At 38.5% G+C, this 24,787-nt stretch overlaps 2 protein-coding genes across 4 annotated transcripts; both read right to left on the bottom strand.

Annotated features, from left to right (window-relative positions):
- Positions 1-188: 188 nt before the first annotated feature.
- On the bottom strand, positions 189-15,566 carry LOC114145190 (ADP-ribosylation factor-binding protein GGA3-like). Of its 3 annotated transcripts, none has more exons than XM_028018650.1 (16): positions 15,381-15,566; positions 12,426-12,510; positions 11,981-12,056; positions 11,024-11,122; positions 10,274-10,397; positions 10,041-10,141; positions 9,884-9,964; positions 9,673-9,810; positions 8,391-8,574; positions 8,104-8,274; positions 7,949-8,016; positions 7,741-7,853; positions 3,668-3,816; positions 3,206-3,375; positions 2,488-2,598; positions 189-1,472 (listed from the first exon to the last, which is right to left on the bottom strand). In XM_028018650.1, exons 1-16 carry the CDS (start codon positions 15,421-15,423, stop codon positions 1,359-1,361), a joined length of 1,827 nt encoding a protein of 608 aa, XP_027874451.1. In that variant the 5' UTR covers positions 15,424-15,566; the 3' UTR covers positions 189-1,358. The 3 variants fall into 3 exon arrangements, with proteins under 3 accessions (XP_027874451.1, XP_027874450.1, XP_027874452.1); XM_028018649.1 differs by having other exon boundaries at positions 8,364-8,574; positions 15,381-15,564; XM_028018651.1 differs by lacking the exons at positions 11,981-12,056; positions 15,381-15,566 and having other exon boundaries at positions 8,364-8,574.
- A 1,283-nt stretch (positions 15,567-16,849) lies between these two features.
- Positions 16,850-24,482, bottom strand: ears2 (glutamyl-tRNA synthetase 2, mitochondrial). The gene is made up of 10 exons (XM_028018652.1): positions 24,137-24,482; positions 23,183-23,338; positions 22,363-22,552; positions 22,111-22,261; positions 21,670-21,991; positions 21,138-21,246; positions 20,815-20,968; positions 19,480-19,610; positions 19,272-19,407; positions 16,850-17,481 (listed from the first exon to the last, which is right to left on the bottom strand). The coding sequence occupies exons 1-10, from the start codon at positions 24,321-24,323 to the stop codon at positions 17,386-17,388; spliced, it is 1,632 nt and encodes a 543-aa protein (XP_027874453.1). The 5' UTR covers positions 24,324-24,482; the 3' UTR covers positions 16,850-17,385.
- Between the last annotated feature and the right edge of the window lie 305 nt (positions 24,483-24,787).

The raw sequence follows: 24,787 nt of genomic DNA, 5'->3' as shown, positions 1-24,787 counted from the left end.
TGCAATATTCCTGTATGCAATATACACTTTGAAATGGTCAAATGATTCAATAAAATGAGACTAATATCAGAGATTTTGGATGAAAAAATTAAAAAGGGAAACTTTATATCAATAAAGAATCAATTTGCAAATTTTGTTACAATATCAGACTGCATTGGACAAAAAAAATTCAATAATTAAACAACAACTGATGGCCTATTATGCATTCATCAATAATCTAAAGTTTATAGAAGAAAAACAATGCACTGAGCTTTAGATTTGTAAAACCACTGCCCTTTCATTGGCAAATTTCAGCTTCACCACACATGTGATTGCCAATAAGATAATACTACGGTGATGACAGCAACAGTGTTGTGGTTTGGCTGCAAATATTTTAAGCAGTAAAAAAAAAAAAGGAAATAAAGGAAATGAGTTTACACAGGGGTAAAGAGTCACAATAATTACCAGTTCTGACACACTTACAGAATTTCACAGTTTTACCTCATTTTCTATTTTTTTCAGATTTTTCATAACTCTTAATTTCTTAAATTTTATATGGTTTTACGGAACAAATGATAAGAAAGTAACATACTTTCCCACCATTATGAAACACCAGAATTTCTCAGTAAATGCACTTTTTGTAAAGAAGGGACATGAAAAAGTTTTAATGTGCACATCTATAACCAGTTACTTGTATGTATACCATATTAAAAGAATAGGTCAAAACATGAAGCAACAGCCACAGCAGTAGCAGAAGAATTCACAGCTGGATAAAAAAGCCCATAGAGCTCATAATAACAACAATTAAGGCATTTCTAAATTTTAAAACAGCTTAAACAGTTTCTATTATTGCCTAATAAATATTGATGGTTGAATTTTATTCCAGACTTGTTTACAAAGAGGTCTAATGTTCATCAAGCAGTAATTTAAACAAGGTGCAGACATTCATAAGGCTAATAAAACACCATGTGGTTGAGGTTTTGCCGCAGCCTGTGAACTGAGATGCGCCGTCTTGTGGTCTGCATTCCAGATGAGCTACATATAATTTGTTTTGATTTATATCAATCTAATAAAAATCTAAAATCCCTACAAGACAGGTGAATAGGAAGCCACAGATTGAATTCAACAGAGCGTTTTTGTGCTTTCAACATAACAAAAAGCAGTGACTGTACCTTTAACACCTGAGAACTGAAGCACTAAACAGTTGAAAATTCATCGCTGCTGCATTACTGTACTCCACATGAACCTCACCCTCACTTTAGTGGCCTTGTTCTTTTCCCAGCTAGTTCATTTTGCTCCCTTTGCCTACATGTTTGAATTTTAGCTCCAGGTTCAGCAGAGTGAGATTCTTGAGTTTGTGTAGTTTTTTTTTTTTATTTCTATTTTTGTCCAGTCAAAACTGTCCAGTCGGGAAAGGTCTCAATTTCTCCTGCTTCAACGAGCCGCCGGTCACCGTGCGTCAGGGTCAGCTTGTAGCGTAGCCGAACTTTACGCTGAAAAATAGAAAAAAGAATTTAAAAAAAACCAGACATGTCATAATTGTATAAATTCACACACAAGAAAAATATTGGTTGGAAAGTGACAAAACTTAATTTTTCCCCATATTATAAGATTTTAGGAGACTTAAATCATTCAAACCCGTTACAAAATAAATTTGCTTATTGGAAATACACCAATTTCAAAGAACAAATCACGTTTTTCAATGAAAAGGTTTTTGCATTAGGATGAGTTTTTTGGCTGTATCAAAATGAGTGTATTTAAAAAAAAACTGCAACGAAAACATTTTTTTCGCATCCCACGAGTCATGCTACCAACAACCGGATGCGACTACTGGAGGAAAAGACAAAAAAGACGACAGAAAGTGTTAGGAAGAGGATGGCGCGCCGTGTTTTCTTTTCTTTTATTTGACTTATTGCGTGAACAAACTTATTCACGTGTGAGTTTAATTGCATTTGTCAATTAATGAAAACAGATTGTCCACAAAGTTTTGGGCACATTTGGATTGGAAACGCAGATATACTTTTGATTCAACTCAAACATCCAGGCTTCTTGGGTGCAAATCAATCATTTCCCCACTGAGTGGCAATAAAGGTTATTTCTGCTCTTCTAATTCATTTGCATCCTTTTGCTAAAGCTATAATTTGTAGACAGGGTACAAAAAAACCCCCAAAACATAATATGTATACAAAACATGGAACATTAAAAAGTCTAAAATATAACTTTAGAAAATTGGTGCTATACTGTAATGACATTACAGAGAGCGGACATTTCTCCAAAACTGACTGGTCAGAAAAGCTGGCAAGGACCTGAAAGGAACACAGAAGACATGCCACAGGAATATTACGACAATCTGTCATATTCTCTGAATCTCTCTCCAAAAAAAAAAAAAAAAAAATCCAGAAGACTGAGAGGGTAGTAAAAAGAAGCATTAAATTTTAATTTGTGTACCAAGTGTTTGTATACTTTGGGTGAGTGCAAACAGAAACAAACAGACTCTTTTCTACTCACACTTTCAGGATTGGCTAACAGCAGGACTTGTGAGACTGCAGGTGGAGGCAGCAGAGGGTTGTAAGGAGGAAGCCGAGTCTGGGAGGCCGGCTGAAGCTTCACCAGCATGCTCTGAAGTAAGAGTTAACGTCACAATCAGCAAGATTCTCAGTTCAGGAATAAAGATTAGAATATGGATGACCAAAAAGAAGTAGGACAAAGAAAAATATTCTAGGCAGTTTTAAGACTTTTGCTGCATTTATTTATTTATCCAATCCTTGTACCAGTTGAGTATATTGTGCAGTGTGTGCTTAAAAAAAACTGAATTTGGACAATTGTAAGACAAAAGACACCATAATAAGAAAGTTGAAACATTTTCAACATTTGTTGCTGTCACGGAAAACTTTCACGTTTCGCTGTTGTGTCAAAGCGCTGCGGTGAATTAGGTCACCCTCCGCGAGACAGAGAGAGGCTTTAAGATCAAAACAGGTAGTTTGATTAATCTGCGTTATGTAATATTAACACAATGCATTTTTCATATTAATCAGATTAAATGACAACCCTAATTTATACTCACCTAAACTAACCGAACATACATGGTAAGACAAGGAACTATGTCAGAGCAGCTTTAAAGACTCAACAACAAAGTAATGTATTAACTCATTGAGAACTACAAGATTTTAAGCTGATAGACCCCATCGCCATTTTGGATTTAGTGTGACCCGTTTTATTTTTTTACCATAGGGACAGCGACTTGAAACACGAAATCCTTCACGTCGAGTGCAGATGTGTTCACTGCAGACATGACGGCCACCGCCACACCTGGATGACCTGTCGGACAGTCTTTGGCAAAATGGAGGGACACGTGGATCCCAGCCGTGTTGTACAACGTGACTGGCTCCAGTTGACCTACAACACATAAAAAAAAAGAAAAAAAAAGACAGATGAAAAAAATTCTGAAATACAAAAACTGAACTTGTAAATTACTGAAGTCACTAGGTAAATATTGTACTGGCAAAAGAAATTAATTCTGGTGTTTTTTACAATCTTTTTACAATTTGGATTTTGAAACAATAGAGCAGTCTGTGCTGCTTCGCTTTGTATTCAGGAGGAAGATAAGATCATTTACACGTTTAAACCCTAAACTCTTTGGACAGTTTTAGTTCTTAGCTGCAAACTGTGTAAACCGGAGGAGACGTACTGAATCTGATAGTTTCTAAAGGAACAAAGATGTCCTTCAGCGATGGAGATGGATGGCGGCTCTCCTGCAGTATGAGCGGTGATCCAAAGTCTTTATTTGGTTGCTTATGCGATCCCGATCCAGGGAGCTGCTTAGTCGGGGAGTTTGACCTGATAGCACAAAAGGTAACAGTAAAGATCAAAGCAGAGCATGTGATATTGCGAGTGGAATTACTCATTTTGTTCATACAGTATACACTTTTGTTTTTGCATGCTATTTGTTAACTAATTCTATGGTCATTTTTAAACATGAATGTTATAAAACTAAAAATGAGACATTTGAAAATGTTCTGCAACCAGTCTTTGTGAGTTTGAGTTATTTTGCAAAGCAAAAATGGGTTTAAGAATAAGTCAGTTTCCAAATGTGTAAAGCTGGTAGAGACATAAGCCAAAAGATGCGCAACTGTAACAGCAGTGCAAAGATGTTCCACAGAGGGATGACTCAGTGGGACTAAATACAAATCCATGAAACACATATTATTATTTTAAATATTTATAAACCATAAATCAATCAAATTTTATTTGTATAGCACATTTCAGCAGCAAGGCATTTCAAAGTGCTTTATATCATAACAAACACAAAGTCATGCAACATAGAATCAACAATAAAAACATTCCATTAAGTCAAGTGCCATCGTTAAATTCATAATTGATTACGTTTCAAATAAACTCTATAACAAGTGGGTTTTTAGTCAAGATTTAAAGGCACTCAGTTTTTCAGCTGTTTTACAGTTTTCTGGAAGTTTGTTCCAAATTTGTGGTGCATAGATGCTGAAAGCTGCTTCTCCTCGTTTGGTTCTGGTTCTGGGGATGCAGAGCAGAACCAGAACCAGAAGACCTGAGAGGTCTGGAAGGTTCATACAACAACAGCAGATCTTTAATGTATTGTGTTGCTAAGCCGTTCGGTGATGTATAAACTAACAACAGTATTTTAAAGTCTATTCTTTGAGCTACAGGGAGCCAGTGGAGGGACTTTAAAACTAGTGTTATGTGCTCTATCTTCCTGGTTTTAGTGAGAACGCGAGCAGCAGCATTCTGGATCAGCTGCAGCTGTTTGATTGATTTGTTGGACAGACCTGTGAAGACGCTGTTGCAATAATCAATACGACTGAAGATGAACGCCTGGATGAGTTTCTCTAGATCTGGCTGAGACATCAGTCCTTTAATCCTGGAAATGTTCTTCAGGTGATAGAAGGCCGACTTTGTAACTGTCTTTATGTGGCTCTGGAGGTTCAGTTTCAGAGTCCATCACTATTCCCAGGTTTCAGGCCTGATCGCTGGTTTTAGTTGTAATAACTGAAGCTGTGCATTGACTCTAGATCTATAACTCTAGATCGTTCCTCTTTAGGTTCAAAAATAATAACTTCAGTTTTGTTTCTGTTCAGCTGGAGAAAGTTTTGGCACATCCACACATTTATCTGTTCTAAGCATCTGTTCAGTGATTGGATGGGCTCTGAGTCACATGGTGACGGTAGCTAATATTATTTCCTGTCATAACCTGAGCTAGTGGGAGCATATAAATATTGAATAAAAGGGGCCCTAGGATTGAACCTTGGGGTACCCCACATGTGACATTTGACCTCTTTGATAAGAAGAGGTCAATTGAAACAAAGAAATCCCTGTTCTTTATGTAGGATTCAAACCAGTTAAGCACTGGACCGGAGAGTCCGACACCAACTCTCCAGTCGATTCAGTAATATGTCATGGTCAACAGTGTCAAAAGCTGCACTGAGGTCCAACAGAACCAGCACTGTCGTTCTCCCACAGTCCGTATTTATATGGATGTCATTGAACACTTTTACGAGGGCGGTCTCTGTGCTGTGGTGACCATGGAAACCAGACTGGAAGGAGTCAAAGCAGTTGGTTATCGTTAGGAATCTATTTAATTGTTTACACAGAGTTTTTTCAATAACTTTGCTGATGAATGGGAGGTTGGAGATCAGCCTGTAATTCTGCAGTAGTTATTTGTCCAGATTGTTCTTTTTATCAGTGGTTTGATTACTGCTGTTTTCAAAGCCTGGGGGAAAACGCCTGATGAGAGCAATGAGTTTACTATTTGGATCAGATCAGTAGCAATAACAAGCAGGACTTTCTTAAAGAAATGTGTGGGTAAAACATCCAGACAGCAGGAACTGGAGCTTAGTTGACTTATAATTTCTCCTAGGGTTTTATGATTAAGGAGTTGAAATTGTGTCATTTTTCCTGTGTTTTGTTTGGTCACAGCATTGGTACTGACTTTATAGTGGATGTACAGATTAATCCTCCGATTTTTTTGCATTTTCTCTGAAAAGAAGCTGGAAAACTTGTTGCAGGCTGCATTAGATTGAAATTCAGGTGGTAACATCATAAGAGGGTTTGTGAGCCTGTCAACTGTTGCAAATAAAGTTCGAGCATTGTTAATGTTTTTGTTTATGACATCTGCAAAGAAAGCCTTTCTTTATAGATGTCATAATAAACGTGAAGTTGAGTTTCACGCCATTTTCGTTCGGCCCTACGACAGAGTTGTCTTGCAGATTGAACTGTTTGTGCATTTCTCCATGGAGATTTCTTCTTACCAGACACAACCTTTAATGGAGGCAATGTAATCAATGATATCTAAAACTTTAGACTGAAAATCATCTACCAACCTATCTACATCATTACAACTATGGAACTATTCCTTCCACTTCACATTTATTAGATATTCTGTCTTTATCCATCACTACAAAATGTGAAAGGTTCAAGATGTGTGAATAACTGCCCATGGGACTACAACAAAAGCATTTTATTTCTATTTATACTTGGCTGTTAAAAGCTGATGTTTAAAGCAACCTTTATTTAGAAACTGACAACTCATTGGTTTATGAAGTGGAACAAATGTCTGGTAAGGAGAGATTTGAGAAACAGAGAGAAAAAGAGAGGAAAATACACCATCACAAAGCATTAGGTAGGGTTGCACAGTATCAGAAAAGAACTGGTTGCAGCACTATTGCTGGATGTTGAGATCACAATTACTCAAATTAATCAGGTGATTCATTTGTTGAGTCACCCACCACTGAACTGTCTCAAATTTATAGGCTCTCATTTGTGTTGTAAGATTACATAAGCTTTTAAAGGGGCACCGTTATGCATTTTACAGTGCCAGTGTATAGCACAATCAAGTAACTACGTTAACGTAAGTTGTTATAAAAATGCTTTATATATCAAACATGACTATAAACAAATTTGACTTGGTTATTTACACTTTGAAATTGTGCCTCTGTCTCTTTTAAAGCTCCCTCTCTTTCTGAAACATCACTCCTCCATTAACCCTTTAATAACCTTTTCACCAGCATTGCACTGAAAAGCAGCTTGTATAATTGCTGCTGACTAGACTGAAGGAGCTGAGTGGGGGAGTTGTGCGGAAGGGCTGCTCTGAGAGGCGGAAGCTCAGAAACTGCAGTTCTGAGGAGGATCTGCGCCTCGAAGGCGGGGCTAGGTCCAACCAGGCCATTGGCACAGCTGAATGGTTGCCATGAGAGATTAAAAGATTTCTCAAATGTACATAAAAGTATTAAATCAACACTCCAGGTATGTTTATGCTGAGGGCATAACATTATAACATGATGTAACACTCAAAAAACTAGGTTTTACGTAATACTGCCCCTTTAAGGGTGATTAGCAGTGTTATTCTTCCACACTTACATTCTACATGTAGGCCTAAAAGTTCAGTTTTGGTTCCAGAGCAACTTTGTCCACATGTCTGCTGGGATTCCTACATGGCTTATAGGAAATGCCAATTCAATTCAATTAAAAATAATTGTTATTGATCCCAAAGGGAAATTAAATGTTGTTGTAACTCATATTATCCGAGGTTCTTCTAGTAGCTGATGTAGAGGATGATGTCTGTGGGCAGGAAGGAGCTCCTTTAGTGGTCTGTATTACAGCACATTTGAAGAAGCCTCTGACTGAGGACACTCTGCTTTTGGTTGACCCTGCTTCTCTAAAAATAAAACAGGACTCCTTAGAGGTCTCTGTCAACAATGACTCCAGGTATTGTTGACAGTCTTTTCTTACCAGGTGTTCGTCCCGTCTGATGAAACATTGTTTCCATCACCTCCACGGGCTCTCAGGAAAATTTCTCTCCCTCCATTCTGATTACCATTAGTCATCTGAAAGCCTTTGTCAATCTAAAAAATAATAGCAAACACTTTTGTTATGCCATCTTATAATAATAGAAAGATATGCTTAAATCTTTATCTTTAGACTTGTATTGAGATTTCACCTGCATTAGTTCCTCATAATATGACTTTGGATTCTGCTGGATTTGCTTTGTGCCTAAATCATCAAACTCTGTAATTTACACAACATGACTATAAATAAGGCATTGTCTTCCTAATCATCGATATGTTGCAATAAATGCTTCAAATGACATCTTACCAAAGTCCTGCTCTGGTGCTGGAAAAAAGCTGTCCTCCAAATGAGAGTGGAAAACAGGCGAAGAAGATACAAACTGAGGCGATGAATCAGCTTTCCTTTGGATCTGTGGAGAGTCCAGAGCTGACAGGTCGATGAGATGATAGCTCTTAATCTCTCTGCGGTTCGTCGAACCTAAACAAACATGAAAACAAAGTCTGTAGATATACAACAATGGCAGACCCAGGAGTACCAGTAACAACAGACACCAAATCAGGTCTTACTGATGCTTTTGCTTGTCACTTCCTCACTTTTACTTCTTGATCTTCCCAAGTTACAGGTTCCTTTCGCCATCACGTCTTTGTAGGCATTCACTGCCAGGGTCAGCTCGTCATTCGCCGCCAGGATCTGCGCTAGAGCCGCGTCGTCGTCCGTCGTGTCGCTGGCCAGCCTGAACAAGCTGGGCCGCAGTCGGTCACATCGCTTATAGAGCTCCTAGTTTATCACAGAGATTTAATGTTACAGGCAGGAGAGTTATACACACAGAGAGAGAGACAGACTGATCCAGGACAGACACTGAAAGTCCTGTTATATACTAAACAAATAACATCCGACACTGGGAAGGAAGGAAAAACAAGAGGAAGAAAGCAAAGGAGGTAGGACAAAAGAAAGGAAATAAAGAAAGGACAAATAAAAGAAAGAAAGAACAAGAAAAGGATGAAAGCAAGGAAGGGGATAACGAAACAAAGAAGGAATGAAAAAAGGAAGGAAAAAGCCAGGGGTACTATGCCTGTCAGTCAAAATATGATTCAACAGTAAATCAATTAATCGCATGATAAATTAAAATGAGCTGAGTAATTTCCATTTGCATGATTTATTGATTTTCTCTTTTCTCACTTTCTACTAAAAACTGCATGATAAAAGTCTTCAGTTTGGTGCTTTGGTCTCAACTAACGTTTTTTTGAAAGACAATTCTGTTTACAGATACGTCATTCTTCCTTCTATTTGTCGTTTCTGTTGTTTTGTTTATTTATTTTGGATATCTTCCAGTTTAAATGTTCATTAGACTTTAAAAGTTTATTGATCTTTGAGAATGCATTATTGTGCCATTTATTACTTAAAAATGGTCCTAAAACAATGACACTATCGTTTATCGTGATAACTACTGGGACAAATTATATCCAGCAAAATGTGTTGCTGTAACCGGCTGAAAAATCAAAATCAAAATCCCATGCTTTACCAGAAGAAGCAAAATGAACTTCCTCGGCAGACGCCTGACCCCAATCCTTCCGAATATTTATGGTCATCGGAAAAATGATAAAATCCAAAACATTCTTGAAATCACAAGACGCTGGAACAATGACAGATCACACAGGGATATCATGAGACTGAAGTGCTTTGGCTACATGTTTGTATGAAAAAAAAAACTTAAAGCTGCAGCGTGTAACTTTTGTAAACATTGTGTTTTTTGTTTGTTATTTTGCCTATTTGACAGATAAACTGAATAAAATAAAAACTGAGCGTCTTCGCCTTCCCTGCCTTGCTGTTCCATCTGGATCCAGATTGAAACCTGGACCAGTTCCTCCAGCGTACCTTCACGTCGTCGCTGGGCTGTAATGACGTTCCAGTCACTATTTGCTGCTCCAGTATCTCTCTGAGCTGCTTAGTGCTGCTATCCACCTCCGCTAGAGTTGACTCGCGCTTTGCCACTTTCTCAGCCCTTTCCTGCTCCTATAAACACACACCGATAGCAATCAGTTCAGACAATCATCAAGCCAGCCAGAAGCACCACCTCACTCCTCACCTCTTTCATTGTGCTTTTAATGAGCCTGTTGGCCGTTTCCAGGTCTTCTGGACGGCCACTTTTCAATAATCTTTCTAGGAGCTGATAAAGAGCAGACATATTAGCTACATGAACATTCAAAAGGCATATACGTAACTATACATTGTCAGACGCTCACCTTGGCTTTATCCTCCTGATCAAAAACGGATTCTGTGGTTCTTTGAGGGGGAGGAGCCATGATTAGTGTGTCTGGTAGTTTCGGATCCATCTTTACGATACCTAAAATCGGAGAAAAAGTAAAGCTTACATCATTTCAAAGATAGAAACATATTTAAATGAAGTGATTTATTTATTTTTTTAAGCCAGCAATCGTAGTGTAATGATTTCCTGTGTGTTTGTGTTCTAGGTCACCTTGTTTCTTCAGCATGTTATACGCTTCCTGAATCTTTGGTTCTTCTTTGAGCCACAGGGTCCAGCCATAGAGGACCTCTGTCACTCTGTCTTTAACTTTCTGTGGAGTACAGGTGCCAAGATACTGTAGAAAGAAACAAAGTAAAATAAAGATCCAACCTGGCATCTTTTTGCAATTAGATTTGGTTTGTCAATTTCATGCAACTCCTCCAGAAAAGCCAGATTTGTGGAGTGCAGCTCCTCCCAAGTTACCATGGATCTGCCATTTTGACCTACTGTTACAGAACATCAAACCAATTTAAACACAAGTAAACTGCTGTCAATCATGCCCCTGTGCTATGATATAGCTTCTCCCACGAGAGAAGAGCCTGTAGTGAATATTAAAACTAGTTAGCATGGCTGTTAGCAGAGCACACCATGTTTAAAACAAGGATTACATCTTTTTTTTCAGGTGCTTTAAAGGTAAACCAAATAATCTAAAGCAAAACTAGCTACTTTAATGGTCAAATGTGGTGTTAAGAACTACTTGTCTAAATCTTCAAAGCTCATAGTACCAATAAAGCAGCTCACATAAAAAGAAATGCATGCTGCTGCAGAGCTTGCATCTGATAAATTCTTAGCAAGAGAATTCTAAAAAAAATATATACATATATATCAAATATCATAGGAGGCTTATCACAGAAATTAGGATTCATAATGTGAATCACAGCTGATTTCAATACTGAAAGATAAGTCTGTGGCAAGTGGTACCTTTGGTGTTAAGATTTTAATAAGCTCATTTAGAAAGCGAAACTTGGCAGCCTCGCTGTGGAACCTCTTTCCACAGTTGTTCATGCATGCCTCCAGAACCTGGAAAACACCAAAAAAAAAAGGACAGAAAAAAGTGAAAATGAAAGAAAAGAAACAAGAAAGAATCAGATTTTTTTTCATCGCTAACTTGCGGTTAACCACCCCTTACATGTCAGATGATATGAAGCGCATGACCCTTGAGATGTTGCGTTTCATGGCAACTTACTGACCGAAGCCCTGCGTAGGCTTCACAGTGGGTCTGAATGCAGATTTAATTGCCGATGTCTCACATTTTCACGTGGTTAAATTGTGAAATTACACATTTTACTCACAAGATCACCATCCCTCCCCTACAGTTAACACAAAGACAACTGCTCTTTAAGTGAAGTGAGCACGTCTTTTATAGTAACTTTAAAAATGTGATGTCTAAGATGGTCCACTATTTAAACGGATGAACACTATATAAACCAAACAGGACCAGTTTGTTTAGAGATTAAAAGGGGAAGAATTTACATTTAAATAAAATAAACAAAGGAATTTTTAAAATAGGAATTTAGCAAAGATAAATACCTTTTTTGGTATTAAAACATGCTACAAAGTATCAAAAGAAAGACAAATTTGGCAGATTTTGGTTGAATTAAAAAAACAAATTCTAAAGGTTTGTTACTGACAGAGGCAGTTCCCCTAGAGACATAAAACACACTGCATCGTTTTTTTATTTTCATTTTAACAAAAATCTGAATGTCAATAAGTATTTATACCCTTACTGATAACCTTTTTTAGAAGCAATTATTGGCATTAGAGCAATCAAACGCTTTTAAACATTTGCTGAAATAATAATAGAAAATTACCATAAATCTGCCTGTGGGATGAATAATTGTAAGCCTACTAATCTGAGTAAAGAGTTTGAGTACTAACAGTGAGCGCCTGCAGAGCCTCCTTCTCCTGCGGGGACTGGACTTTATGGGCAAGAAGACGCAGAGCTATCTGAGGCCTGAAAAAAAAAAAAAAATAAAACATGACATCACATTGAAACAAGTCACGTAGCAACTCTGTGCTTAGAAATTGCAATATATGCAAAAGAGAAGTGGGATCTGAATTCCTAAAAGACAGGAGAGGTCTCTGAATTTGCATTGTGAGAAGAGTTCCCTCTCTTTTGACAGTTGCACCACCTCTAAGTGGTGCAACAGAAACTATGGTCAAAACCTGTGAAGAAACTGTTTCCCCAATGCCTTGGTGGCAAGGAAGTAACTACCAAAAGCAACTGGTCTGCCCTCAAAACTCAAGCTGGTGCCTAAAACCAGCAGAGAGGCTCTGAGGCTAGCTAAAGTTTAAAAAATGAGAGGTAAAGAAAACTGCTTACCCATCGGTCTCTTGGATGACCAGCTTGTAGAAACCTTCGATGGAGTCCCACCTGTCCTCCTGATTATGTGGATCTGTAGCTTTGTCTGATCAAATTAGACAAAATAAGTGAGTTAAATACAAAAAGACGACTACTTACTGAGCATAAAAGACAAATACAGATGCGTTTTACGACAAAATTCTCCAAGCAGCGTTCTGTCTGTTAGCGCACTCGTTTCACCGGGTGGAAAACGGATCATCATCCTGATTTAAACCAGGGAAGGTTTGTGTTAGCTTTCTTGTTTAATACTCGGATTTAGTGTAGCCGATTCTCTTGATTCTTCTAAACATTTTCCAACATCCCTGTCAGATTATTTTATAAACAGAGACGGATGAAATGTCAGTGCTTAACATCATGTACTTAATAAAGCTAACTAAAAATCCCTTAACCAAACAGAGCTTATTCAATTTTCTTAAATCAAAAACTCAGAAAAGCAGTGTTTGAGGAAGTAAAAGTGTGCACAAATAATCAGGGAGTTGTACTTTTGGAGAGAGAAAAAAAAAAAACTAAACAAAAAGGGTGTCTAAAAAGAAACATTTTAAGTCAATTGACATGACGCCGGCTCCGCCCCCATGCGGAAGTAGAGGAGTCTGTCAAAAAATGTCAAAAAAATTACATTTTTTGAGTCATTTTTGCCTTATAAACTAACACTGAGGCAAAGACGGCGGGCAAGAAAATTCTGTAACTAGTCCTACGTCAGGTCTGTAAGGTTATTAGCGGGAAATAAGGGAGACATCAACGATAAAGCCCAAGAGGAAAAATGAGGGACAAAAAAGTCTGATTGGATGCAAGTGTGAACTCTGCGGGACAAAATGGGTGAGTAATTACTTTAATAGTACCGGCTTGTGAAAATCTGCCTTCAGGAAAATGCTTAGAAATAAACAGTAACATGAAACGGTGTTTAAATGCCGATATAGCAGTTAGCGCAGTCTGTTTTCATGCTGCCATAGAGCTACCGTTTTAATCTACACGCACAAAATCCAGCATAATTACCTTCACTTATTGATCTGGAAATTATTAGATGTTTAGCATTGTTATTTTAATTTAACTGAGTTGTGTTTATTTGACGCTTAGCCGTTAGCCGTTAGCATGAAGCCTGAGCCGTTACGAGCCCTGAGTGGTTAGCACGGAGCTATCAGTAAGTTTCGTTATGACAAAAAATGCGATGTTTACTACCGGTTACCTTCGTGGTGCAGGGCTGCAGTCCATGATCGATTTCTTGCGTTATTCCAGACTCCTTTTTATTTTGGAAATGTAATAAATTGTATTCCGCCCTCTGTATGTTCTGGGTGACGGTTGCTGGAATTGCATAAAACCCACTGACAACTTCGACCGTGATTTTCTATTATTTTCCTCAAAATCTCTCTGACTGCAGCATCTTTTCTATGATGGATACTGTCAATATTGTACTGTACTTGGAACGCTGATTGGTCGGTTGCTGACAAGTGCCCTGGAATGATTGGGGGAGGATTGCTCTGCGTCAGCATGGGGGCGGAGCCGGCGTCATGTCAATTCAGTTTGTCTGCATTGGCCGATACAAAACCTCAGATATCTTTATTGGTATCAGAAGAAAATTGATCGGTGGGTAAATATTTCTAAGTATTCCTCGGGATGTTCACAAGTGTGTTTGAAATATTACGACAATATGCATGAATCTTTTTTTTTTTAGGCATTAGTGGAAACAATTGATTGTTTATTTAGTCTATTGAATAGGAATAATGAACAAGAGCATTACTCTCAAAGTAAAATATGCTTTCTACCAGACTCCAGCTTTCAGAGGTTTACAGTCTTGTCTTGTACTCCCATTTAAGGAGTTCAACAGAAACTCCATCCAATGAGAGCCATGACTCAAAACCACCCATCAAATCAATGGCATTTAAGTGAGCTTATTCACAAATAGTCTTACGTTTTGGGAGAACTTTTGATCCAGTACTGTTTACATTACGAAATTAAGGCAGAGGATGACAGTTTATACTGGGCCTGTCCACTGGAGGTTTCTTCCTGTCAAAACGCAGTTGTTCCTTTTTGGTGTTGCCACAGGCTTGCTTATTATGAGGGATTGCTGCAAAGTTAACGGCTGAATCAATTAGACAATTTTTTTACTGCTACGGTATGATAAACTGAATTTGACTGCCAAGTATGTGATTCTATTCATATGTGTCCATGTTAATAGAAACTGTATGATTTGACATTTTTGTGTATGAATTAAGATTCGCTCATTTTTGGTAAAGTATTACAAAAATTCCTGTTAGACGAAAATGCTCATCTAAATCTACATAATACCGTTTTGAGTGTTGGTTCGATTTAAATGAACCAAATTGAATTAAATTAACTTTTAAAAAAAATTCAATTGTTTCGCAAACTAAGTTCAGTTTCTATTTAGATATTTTAATCTGAGGACTGAATGAAGGCATTCATGAGTTTCTTCACTAGGTGTATTTAGTTACGGTAAATATGGTTTGTTTACTCTGTAAGCTGTGCTTACTTATGCACAAGTGCAGGAAACTACTGAAAACACGTTGAGTGGATTCCTTGTCACCAGATATTAAACTAATAACTGAATTTGTTAGAGCTCGCGCACAGTCGGGTGGGGTGTCAGCTTCGGAACAAAACCGCTGGAGCGCTTCTCGGGCACGCGCGAGACCTCAACAACTTCCTGTCGAAGCGAAAAGTTTGTACTAAGACTACTTTTTAAGAAAAACAAATTAAACTGATGCAAAGATAGCCAGACACGGCCGAGCATTAACCCGTACATAAAATGAGCTAGTGGGATCCCAGAGCTCAAATGCTGACGGTTAGTATGACGTTCAACAGCGGCAGTTAGTGGGAGGTAAGTGACCAGATGCAAGCTAAGAGCTCCTGCACGAGCAGCTGAAAACCACAACTTAACTCTTTCTATCTTTATTTTTAACTTACTGAGCCACGACTCAAAGGTGTCTCGGCTGTCATCACTCGCCATGGCCGCCCAAATTCCTCCGCCGGTCGGGAGACAGCTGCTGACCTGGGAGCGTCTGTCTGAGGGTTGAAGCGGAGGTGTCAAACAGTCGCTTGTTTATGGTGACATGTGACACTCACGCACCATCAGTCACACTTCTGCCGCTGCGACCAAGTTAACCGATACACCCTCCAACAAACTCCACCCTATTTTCGATTTAGACGAAAATGCTCGTCTAAATCTACATAATACCGTAAAGCGTTCCTGTTGTTTTAAAAACAACAACCATATTCTTCGTAAGAAGGTTTAAACCTCAAAAAGTGTATTTCTGTATTTTCTTTAAGTCTAAACAGAAAGAAGCATATTTGACGTGAAAAAATATTATGCCCCTAAACTTTGACGATACGTAATAACAAAAACACAGTTTGCAAATTAAAGCATTTTTACTCTATATAACTTACAGATTACTGTCTCGGAATACAGCAGAAAGTTTAAAAAATATATATATTGTCACCTTTCTAAAGTAATGGCAAAAATACTTTTGGCAAAAAATGACATAAGCCAATCTTTTTAGGAAGTTGACAATATAATAGAAATATTATTATACAGTAGTAATAGCAGCAATAACAGTAGTAGATATTTTTTGTGATATGCAAACCTGAAAGTGTGACATTTGTGTTCAGCCCTATTTAATGATAGCAATAAATAACATCCACACTTTCCTAATATATGATTTTTAAAAGTCATAGAAGTAAACAGAATCCTCCAGTGTGCAATATAATATCAGTATAAATGAAGCGATGTGGAGGACTTTTAGCAGAATATTAGTCAACAAACAACATGAAGACCAAGAAAGACCACAGGCAGGTCAGAGAGAAAGTTGTGTAGTAAAATGTTAAAACAATGAAATTTTAGTTTCACATAATCATATAACATGTCTCCAAAATAAGGTTGGAGTTGCTTTAAAATAATAAAAAAACATATTTGAAGCTTTCAAAGCATGCCATCATTTGTACAAAAGGGCTTAGTAATCCTAATTCATGTAGATTTCTGAATTTGTAGACAGCAACAAAATTATCTCATTATTTTGGCCTTTAGAACAGGAAGGATTGTTTGTGTTACTCTTGAATGGCATAAAACAAGAAAACTTTAATCTGATTTAAAGCCAAAAAGTGAGAAAATAGCACGTTTTTTTTTTTTTTACTTTTACAGAAGATGTAAATACTTGGCATGCATCTGGAATGTCTAGCATGTTTTGAGATAAGAGCTTGAAATGCAACTACTGATACTAGCTTTTTTTGTTGCTGTTGTAACCTGATCAGAAACTTAAAAAATAACTAAATAAAACAAAAATTAGATATATATATGAAAAAAGCAACCATTTTTGGAGCACACAGAGTCAGAGTGGAAAACGTGACACAAATTGACGCCCGAGAGAATTTCCACAGAATGAATCCAACTGAAGCATTTTCTTTATTATTTTACTCTTTTTCAAAGTTTTTCACAGTGCCAGTGAACCTTTTCTTTATCTGTAATTCACAACTTCCTGTTCCTCTGTGGTAATAAATATGATGCAACATCTAAAAAAAGACGAGAGACTGTTGCATTATGTAGCCTTCAAAAGCCAGAAAACAGTCACAATAAAACCGCTTGTCATTATTCTTGCTAATATTGTCAAATTAAAACAAATTATTCCATCCATTTCAAATCAGTGGAGCATACACACGTTATTTTTCTGAAGTAAAACATTTACATAAAAAAACACCAAGGTACTTCCCATGCAGGTGTGCATAGTCTTTTTCTAGAAAAAAAAAAAAAATATATATATATATATATAAGACACCTGACAAAATCAAACATTTATAATGTTTAATCGGCTGAGTCTCTTTCAAGTTTGACGGAGTAATCAAGTTTGATGCAAGTTTTGTATTTCTCAACATACAGAACAGTTCGCCAGCTGAGTAAGACGTTATCTGTGAACCATCTTTAACAGGAATCTGGAGGCAGCAGAAGCTTCTGGAATCGATGTCTGATCTCTGCGGGGCCCAGAGATACCATCATCTCAGCAACACTGGGTCCTTGCTGCAACGCAGAGGGCAACAAATGGAGGCAAGTTAGGTTTCCTCAGAATACCAGACTGATTATGAAACTGAATCAGAAGCAACTTCCTCATTCAGTAACCCTCCTGAAAATGTGCCGCTTTACAGTCGCCACAGAGTTTATGAAGCGCTTTGCCATCTTTATAAAGCAAGACATGACAATTCTGCTTAGTCATGAAATAGATGGAAATAAAAGAAGTTACATAATGTATGTTTTTTTTTTTTAGTTTTTATGTGTCAGCTCATGAAAGTGCTGAAAAAATTTGAAATATGCAATTTTAGAAGAATAATAGCAGAAATGAAAGCCCTGGTCTGTAAAAAGTCTAAATGACATCCGAAGTCTCACAGGGTCAGGGTTATTTTCAAACTTAAATGCAAGGTTCACAAAGAGAAAAAATATTGTTTAAATTTGTAACAATCTCATTTTAGAGAGATTTTATATGCAAATCCATATTTTTTTTATTTCATTTGAAATTTGTTCTTGTTTCAGAAACATGCAGAAGCCAGAATAAAAGATTGCTTTGTAAAATACAGACTTCTGAAGTCAGATTAAAATATCGCTCTTGTTGCGGTGGTTTTAAATATGGCTGTGTGATAAAACTTCCTGCTGCCAGCGAGAACTGAGATGAAGCAAAGCCCTGATGGTGTCAAAGATATACCCAATAACATTCCAAAAATCACGCCATAAGAGCTGTGCTTTTCACGAAATATATTTTCCAAAACAAAAGCACAAGCTTCAGACCTGACACAGTTTTATTCTAGTCTACCAGACTCATTGTCAGACCCTCACTACTTATTGCTTACATAGAGTGGAGTAAAAACTTCTTCTTTTTTTTTCCCCCGAGGACTGGAGTTGGTGACCCCTGGTCTATAGAGACTACATTTCATTTCAACTTAGAAGAAACATTTTCTGAGTACCAAGTTGGAAATACTGAAGTCAAGATTACAGCTGGCAGGTCATTGGCAGCCCTGAGGTCAATATCAATACTGCAGCTGTGAGGAGGAGCTTTGTCCTCGAAGGCGGAGCCGGGTCGGACCAGGCGTTTTGCACAGCTGAATGGTTGAAGATTGAGATTGAAGGATTTCTCAAACATGCATAAAAGAATCAAAGGACGACTCCAGGTATGTCTCTGAGTGTTCTGGATATCTGTCCACTCAGCAGACTTCCCCATGACTGTGTGGTCTACTGACCCAGACTGAGAGACCACTGAAAGGCTGACGAAAAATTTGCAGGTGTTTTGTGTTCATCAGTTGATTAGTGTGCGACACCACCAGTTTCCAAGAATGACATTCTTCACAGTATTCTAATTTTCTGAGCCATAATCATTAAATTACAAGAAGCAAAGGCTTGAAATATATGCGTGTTGATTCTAGATAAAATGTACGAGCTTCACTTTCTGAGATGACGGGGAAGAAATATTGCACTTTTACGCAATATTAAATTGTTTTTTTTAAATGTACCACTATAGCCAACAGGCAAACAAACTTTCAAAAATGATCTTTTCTTTTTTCTTAAAGATAAAAAATAAAATCTTTATATTCTTTGTATTCTGAAGAATGAATGCAGAGTATTTTAGCTCATCAGTTAGATTTTAGACTTTACTCATAAGACTGACAAATGACTCATTGGCAGAAAGTGTGAGACCTATGCATCATGTGAGTGAGCAGGTCTCTGTGGTGTGGGTCTTATTAGCCTCAGTTTGAATCAGCCAACATCTGTTAAACATAACATAACACACGCATTTTAGAGCTCAAAGCAACGTAGACTGGTACCTGCAGGCCGCTGAGAACCAGGCGCAGCATCTTCATCACCTCTCTGTACTTGGTAGCTTTGGTCTGCTTAGGCAAACTCTTTAGATCTTTGGTTAGTTGGTCCACTGACAGCTCCTCTCCCTGCTCTTCTATTAACCTACACACACACACAAATATTCATAAACTTGACAAAACACTGCTGATATGCCATAAAGACCTGCTTTCAAACCTCAGAACTAACGACGCAATATGAGAAGCCTCCTTGGTCAGTGCTGCCACCTGCTGGATGGACAGGGAAGGGCGCACCCACAGATAGGAATAGGTTGGGCTCACAAGCTCCTTCATGGAAGTTATGTGACCCTGTGGAAGAGAAAGCAATACATTACTACTGAAGATATTACTTTAGACATGCAATGTCTTGAAAAACAATTTAAATCGGAAAATAAACTATATGAAACTTCATGTTGATCTATCTCATAAAGTCACACTAAGGTTATTTTCCCACTTGATACTCTGGTAGCCTAGGTTTGATTGGGGGCCAAAATTGCGACATTTGCTGCATTTTCAGCTGGTGCAATTTGCTTTCACACTGCACTGTGTCAAACAATCCAAACTTATTGAAAGACCTGCTCCCCTCCACATTCTGTGGTGGCACTGCACCAAGAACCACCGAAGGAAATGACACAAAGATCTCATAGGAAGGCCAACGCAGCTTCCTTCTTCACAAAACGTAAACAGAAATGGACTACAGTCAGATTTTAGCAGTTGCAGGATCTCTCTTTCATATTTTCTAAAAGACCACTAGCTACTTCTCCTGCTAGTGCATTAATTGTGGCTCTATTGACCCAGAATGCCCTGCGCTGTAGTCCACTTCCTGCTTTTGGACGGCCTTCGGTCCACTTGCATCCACACGTGCATTTGAACTGCGCCTCAGTTCACTTCAACTGAACCGCGGTCCAGGTTTTTAGGTGGATCAAAGTTCACTTTTTTGCTCTGAAGCAGAGTTTACAATTGCGCATTCACATCTCATCAATCAAACCGCACTTTCAGGACAAACAAACTAGAATTTGATTTAAGCGGACTAAACAGGGCTGGTGTGAATGCACCCCAATGGACAATAAAATTTGTGATTGTACAAGAGAAAATTTAGAAAGTTACGGGATGTGAATATTTTCACAAGCCACTGTCAAAGTCAAATAAGCTGGTGACTTTAGTTACTGTGATGAAGACAGATAGTGTTGAAACATTAGCCTTTACAAATTTTGCACAATAAAACTGAAAACTAAACTGAACTTTTGCAAGTTCAACGTTGTTCATTGAGGTAGCTGACACACAAAATCCTGCACAACAGAGGGTTTCGGAAGATGCAAAAAGCTTTCAGTTTCTCAAAACATACTGCTTTTTTAATAAAAAAAAAACACAATACAAAAATTAACAGACAACATATATGTGAACATAAAGGATTAGCTTATACTACAATGGAAACAGATAAAATAGCGTACTGAATTGCACCAGGCCGTGGTGTACCGCTCAGTAGAAATAAAGCAAATGTAGCTGAGATTACCTTACGGAGATGTAGCACACGTCTAATATAATCTCCTTCAAGCACTTCTTTATCCTGGATCTCTGCAGCGTAAACCTGCTGGATTTGCTGCTGTAGATCTTTTATAAGCACACAACACTTCTGCTCATCTTCAATTCGCTGCTGCAGATGAATTCTGTCCAAAGTCCCAAAGAGAAACGGAGAGCAATCAATTTATGATTCTTCAGAAAAACAATAACTTCCGGTTGAGTAATTTCCAGAATAAGTTTCATTTTAAAAACAGTCTTTGTAATATGGTTGGATGGATTTAATACAGATTCGTATGAAGTTGATTTCTCCCCCACCTGTTGAACTCTGGTAGCTTCTCTAGGTCTAACAAAGCAGAGTGAGTTGTGATCTTTGAAGGATTAAACTCAGAAATCAGTTCCTCTAACCTCCGTCCCATTCGATTGGCTGTAAAACAAATGACAAATAATTATTATTACTTAAATTAAGTTAATATTGACAGCACTCATCTTAAGCTTATTGCTACTGGGGTGATCCTGATCTGATATTGATATCAAAAACCGATCCGATATCAGCCAAAAAACAAGTATCGGATTATATCGGCCTGCATCTAAAATCTCAGCTCCAGCATTTAATCCACCCTAGCATTTCTACCCATCAACACTTATATCCCGCACGCAGACTAATTAGTTAATAATAAATAGGTCCGTTTTTCTCTTACCTATTGTTCTCTCAATAATATCACTTGATCATGTCTTTTCAATATCGTTATTGGGCAGTACTCAAAGCTGCGATATCGATATCGTATCAGAAGTGAAAAAGTTGTATCGGGACACCCCTAACTGTTACATGCTGACCTTTGTCACTTACAGGTAAATCCAGATCCACAGTTGGTTGTGATATCCAGCAGAGCCTCAGGGAGAACCCCATCCCTACAGAAGTTTTCAATGAATATGTCCCCCTGCCTCTTGGACAGCTTGCTGCCGTCACTATTCATCAGAAGCGGCAGATGTCCGAAGGTGGGCGGTGTCCATCCCAGCGCGCGGTACATGAGGAGATGCTTGGAGGTCGAGATGAGCCACTCGGATCCTCGTAGAACGTGGCTGATCTTCATGTAATGATCGTCTACGATGTTGGCCAGGTGGTAGGTGGGGAAGCCATCTGCTTTAATCACAACTGGATCGCCCTCCACCTGAGGATAAGAACAAACAGGTTGAAGAAATGTACTTTGGTGTCCCCCCAGGTCCAGAGTAACGGCATGCTGCCGTTCCCAACCCACACCTTTCATGGTGAATTCCCCTCCAGACCGACCTGGGCCACCTCGTGGCGGTTCCACCCGAAGATCAGGTCCTGGAAAGACTCGACGCCAGCTTCCAGTCGAAACCTGACCACATGCGGAGCTCTCTGAGCCAGCTTCTCCTGGACCTGGTCCGCTCGCAGGTGACGGCATCTGTTGTCGTAGCTGTAGACACAGGCAAACACTCAGTTCTGTGCAAAAATCCTGCAGACGTCTTTGATCCATTTTGGTTGTTCAGGAACAAATTTTCGAGACCGTTTAGGTACCGTGGTGTCTGGCCGGCCCTTAGAGCCTCTTTTTTCAGCAGCTCCAGCCTCTGGGGGCTGCAGAAGCAGTAGTAGCCATGACCACTCTCTACAAGCTTCCTGGCAGTCTCATTGTAGAGGTCTAATCTTTGGGACTGCAGGTATGGACCCCGGGGCCCTCCCCGACGAGGACTCTCATCTGGTGGAATACCTGCAGGTGGAGGTAGACACTAGAGACTAGACTATCCTTTATATAGTGATAAAATAAGGGTTTAAAATGGTAAAACAAACAGAAATAGATTCCAAAGTTAATGTTTTTAACTGTCTTTACCATATTGTACTGGTAATTAGAGTAGATAGCTTTGCTACAACAGTAATCTAAGGGTGTTTTCACACCTGATCCTCTGGTAGACTCGGTTTAATTGGGGACCAAAATTCAGGGTTTCCCCCTAATGTATTAGAAGTCTGGTGGGCCACTAGGCTACACTTACTTCCCCACCAGGCTAAGTGTTGTTTATTTTAAAAAGGGGTTTTATACACCAGTAACAGTGACACTAAAGCTTGATCAAGCTAGGTTTATAGTTGACACACTGAACTGGGTGCGAGAAGGTGTGAACCAATTGTGCTGCACCTGCTTGTGTTGACCTAATAAGCTATTATTTCCAAATTATGATGCTTGCTCGTCAACCTCTACATTTTTTCAACTTTTAGCATTTTTTCAACACAAAAATCTGACTGCCCTAGCGGCCCTACCACTGGGCTTAGGTTTTCATTTGTTATATTTTCAGCTGCTTCGCTTCGTCTGTGTCAAACAATCCAAATTCTTTGAAAAACCTCTTACCAGCCCACTCCAACATGTCCTCTATGGACTCTGCTGCTCCTGGAACCAGCCTGCTCTGATCCGTGTCCTCCAGTCGCAGGATGAACTCGCCTCCATATTTCTTAGCAAAAATATAATTGTAGAGAGCAGTTCTGAGACCTCCAAGGTGCAAAAAGCCTGTAAACCACAGCAATCAAGAACCAGACCTAGATAAGTAGATCTATAAGCAGGTGGTTATAAATTAAAAAATATAGTTCTTAAATCAGACAAAAAGAGGTTTCCATAAAAGAAATCTCTCATTTTCCAAACAGACTGGAAGTCTAAATTCCCACATGGTCATAAAACATACAATGCACCATGCTTTTATTAAAATAGTCTACAAACCTATTAAATGATTACATTTTCCTAAGTAAATATCCATCTAGCTAAGAACTTCAGAAGTACTTAGCTAATTATTTCTTGATGAAAGACAATAACTTAACTAACGTTATTGCCTTTAGTTACAAATTAATTTTGAAGATTTGGACAAAAAATTGTCTAATGTTCTACTTATTGTAGAAATACATATTAACACATATAAACCCACTAATCCGCACACACGTAAATATAGTCCATCTGCAGGAAGAATTCACAGCGCTTCACTTTTGGCACATTTTGTGATGTTACAGCTGTATTCCAAAATGGATTAGATGTGTCCCCTCTCCCGGCCAAAAAAACAAAAACAAAAACAAAAACTACACACATAACACCACATAATGTCAACAAATTAATTTTAGAATAAGGGTGTAAACTAGCATGTGGGAAAAGTGAAGCATACTTCAACTCTTGGCACAATCTGAAACTCCAAGTTTTACACTTGAACATTACAAGCATGTTGTTTAATGCGTGTATGCTTTACGACACACAAAGAGGATGATTAAGTAACTGCTATTACCTCCCAACATAGAATAACTCCACGTTAACTGAGGACCTTACCTGTGGGGCTGGGGGCGAACCGGACCCTCACCTCGCCCTGAACAGTGGAGCACCATCGGTACACAGCGGCTGAGTTTACCTGGGGCTCAGCCCGTCTGTGTCTGACTGCTGTAACAGACTGAAACCCTCTTTGAAGAACAGGACTCCGCAGAAAACACCGTCTGCAGGTCTTCAACCACACCAACATGGCGGCAACACGGTTTAATTACTAACTAACAACCAAAAAACACACATTGCGAGAAAGAACATGATCACATTTTAGCAGAAGCTCCCATTTGGCTTCTACTTTCTGTCAATGTTTGGGTCAAACGTGACTAATATTCTTCTTCGTGTGCGTAATACGACTGGAGAAACCACTAATGTTCCTAACACTGCCATCTAGTGAGCGGGCAGCTCTCTTTATGGCCAAGTTCGTATTTTTCAGCTTCTCCCTTTAGAGGGCGCCAGAAGGCAAGACAACACGTTGCATTAGTTTCTTTGTTGAGAGATATGGAGAAAAAGATTCATCTATGCGTTGCGTTCCTGCCATATTCTGAGTGGCATGTTCACTTTAAAAGCCCATAAAAGTGTTCTTAGAAACTGCTTTGTTTTATATTATACTACATTACATTATATTTATTTTTAAAATCTTTTACTGTGTTTTATTATTTC

Source organism: Xiphophorus couchianus, chromosome 5 (assembly GCF_001444195.1).
Source record: "Xiphophorus couchianus chromosome 5, X_couchianus-1.0, whole genome shotgun sequence".
NCBI classification, from domain to species: domain Eukaryota; kingdom Metazoa; phylum Chordata; class Actinopteri; order Cyprinodontiformes; family Poeciliidae; genus Xiphophorus; species Xiphophorus couchianus.
This window is presented reverse-complemented; position numbering and strand designations above follow the sequence as displayed.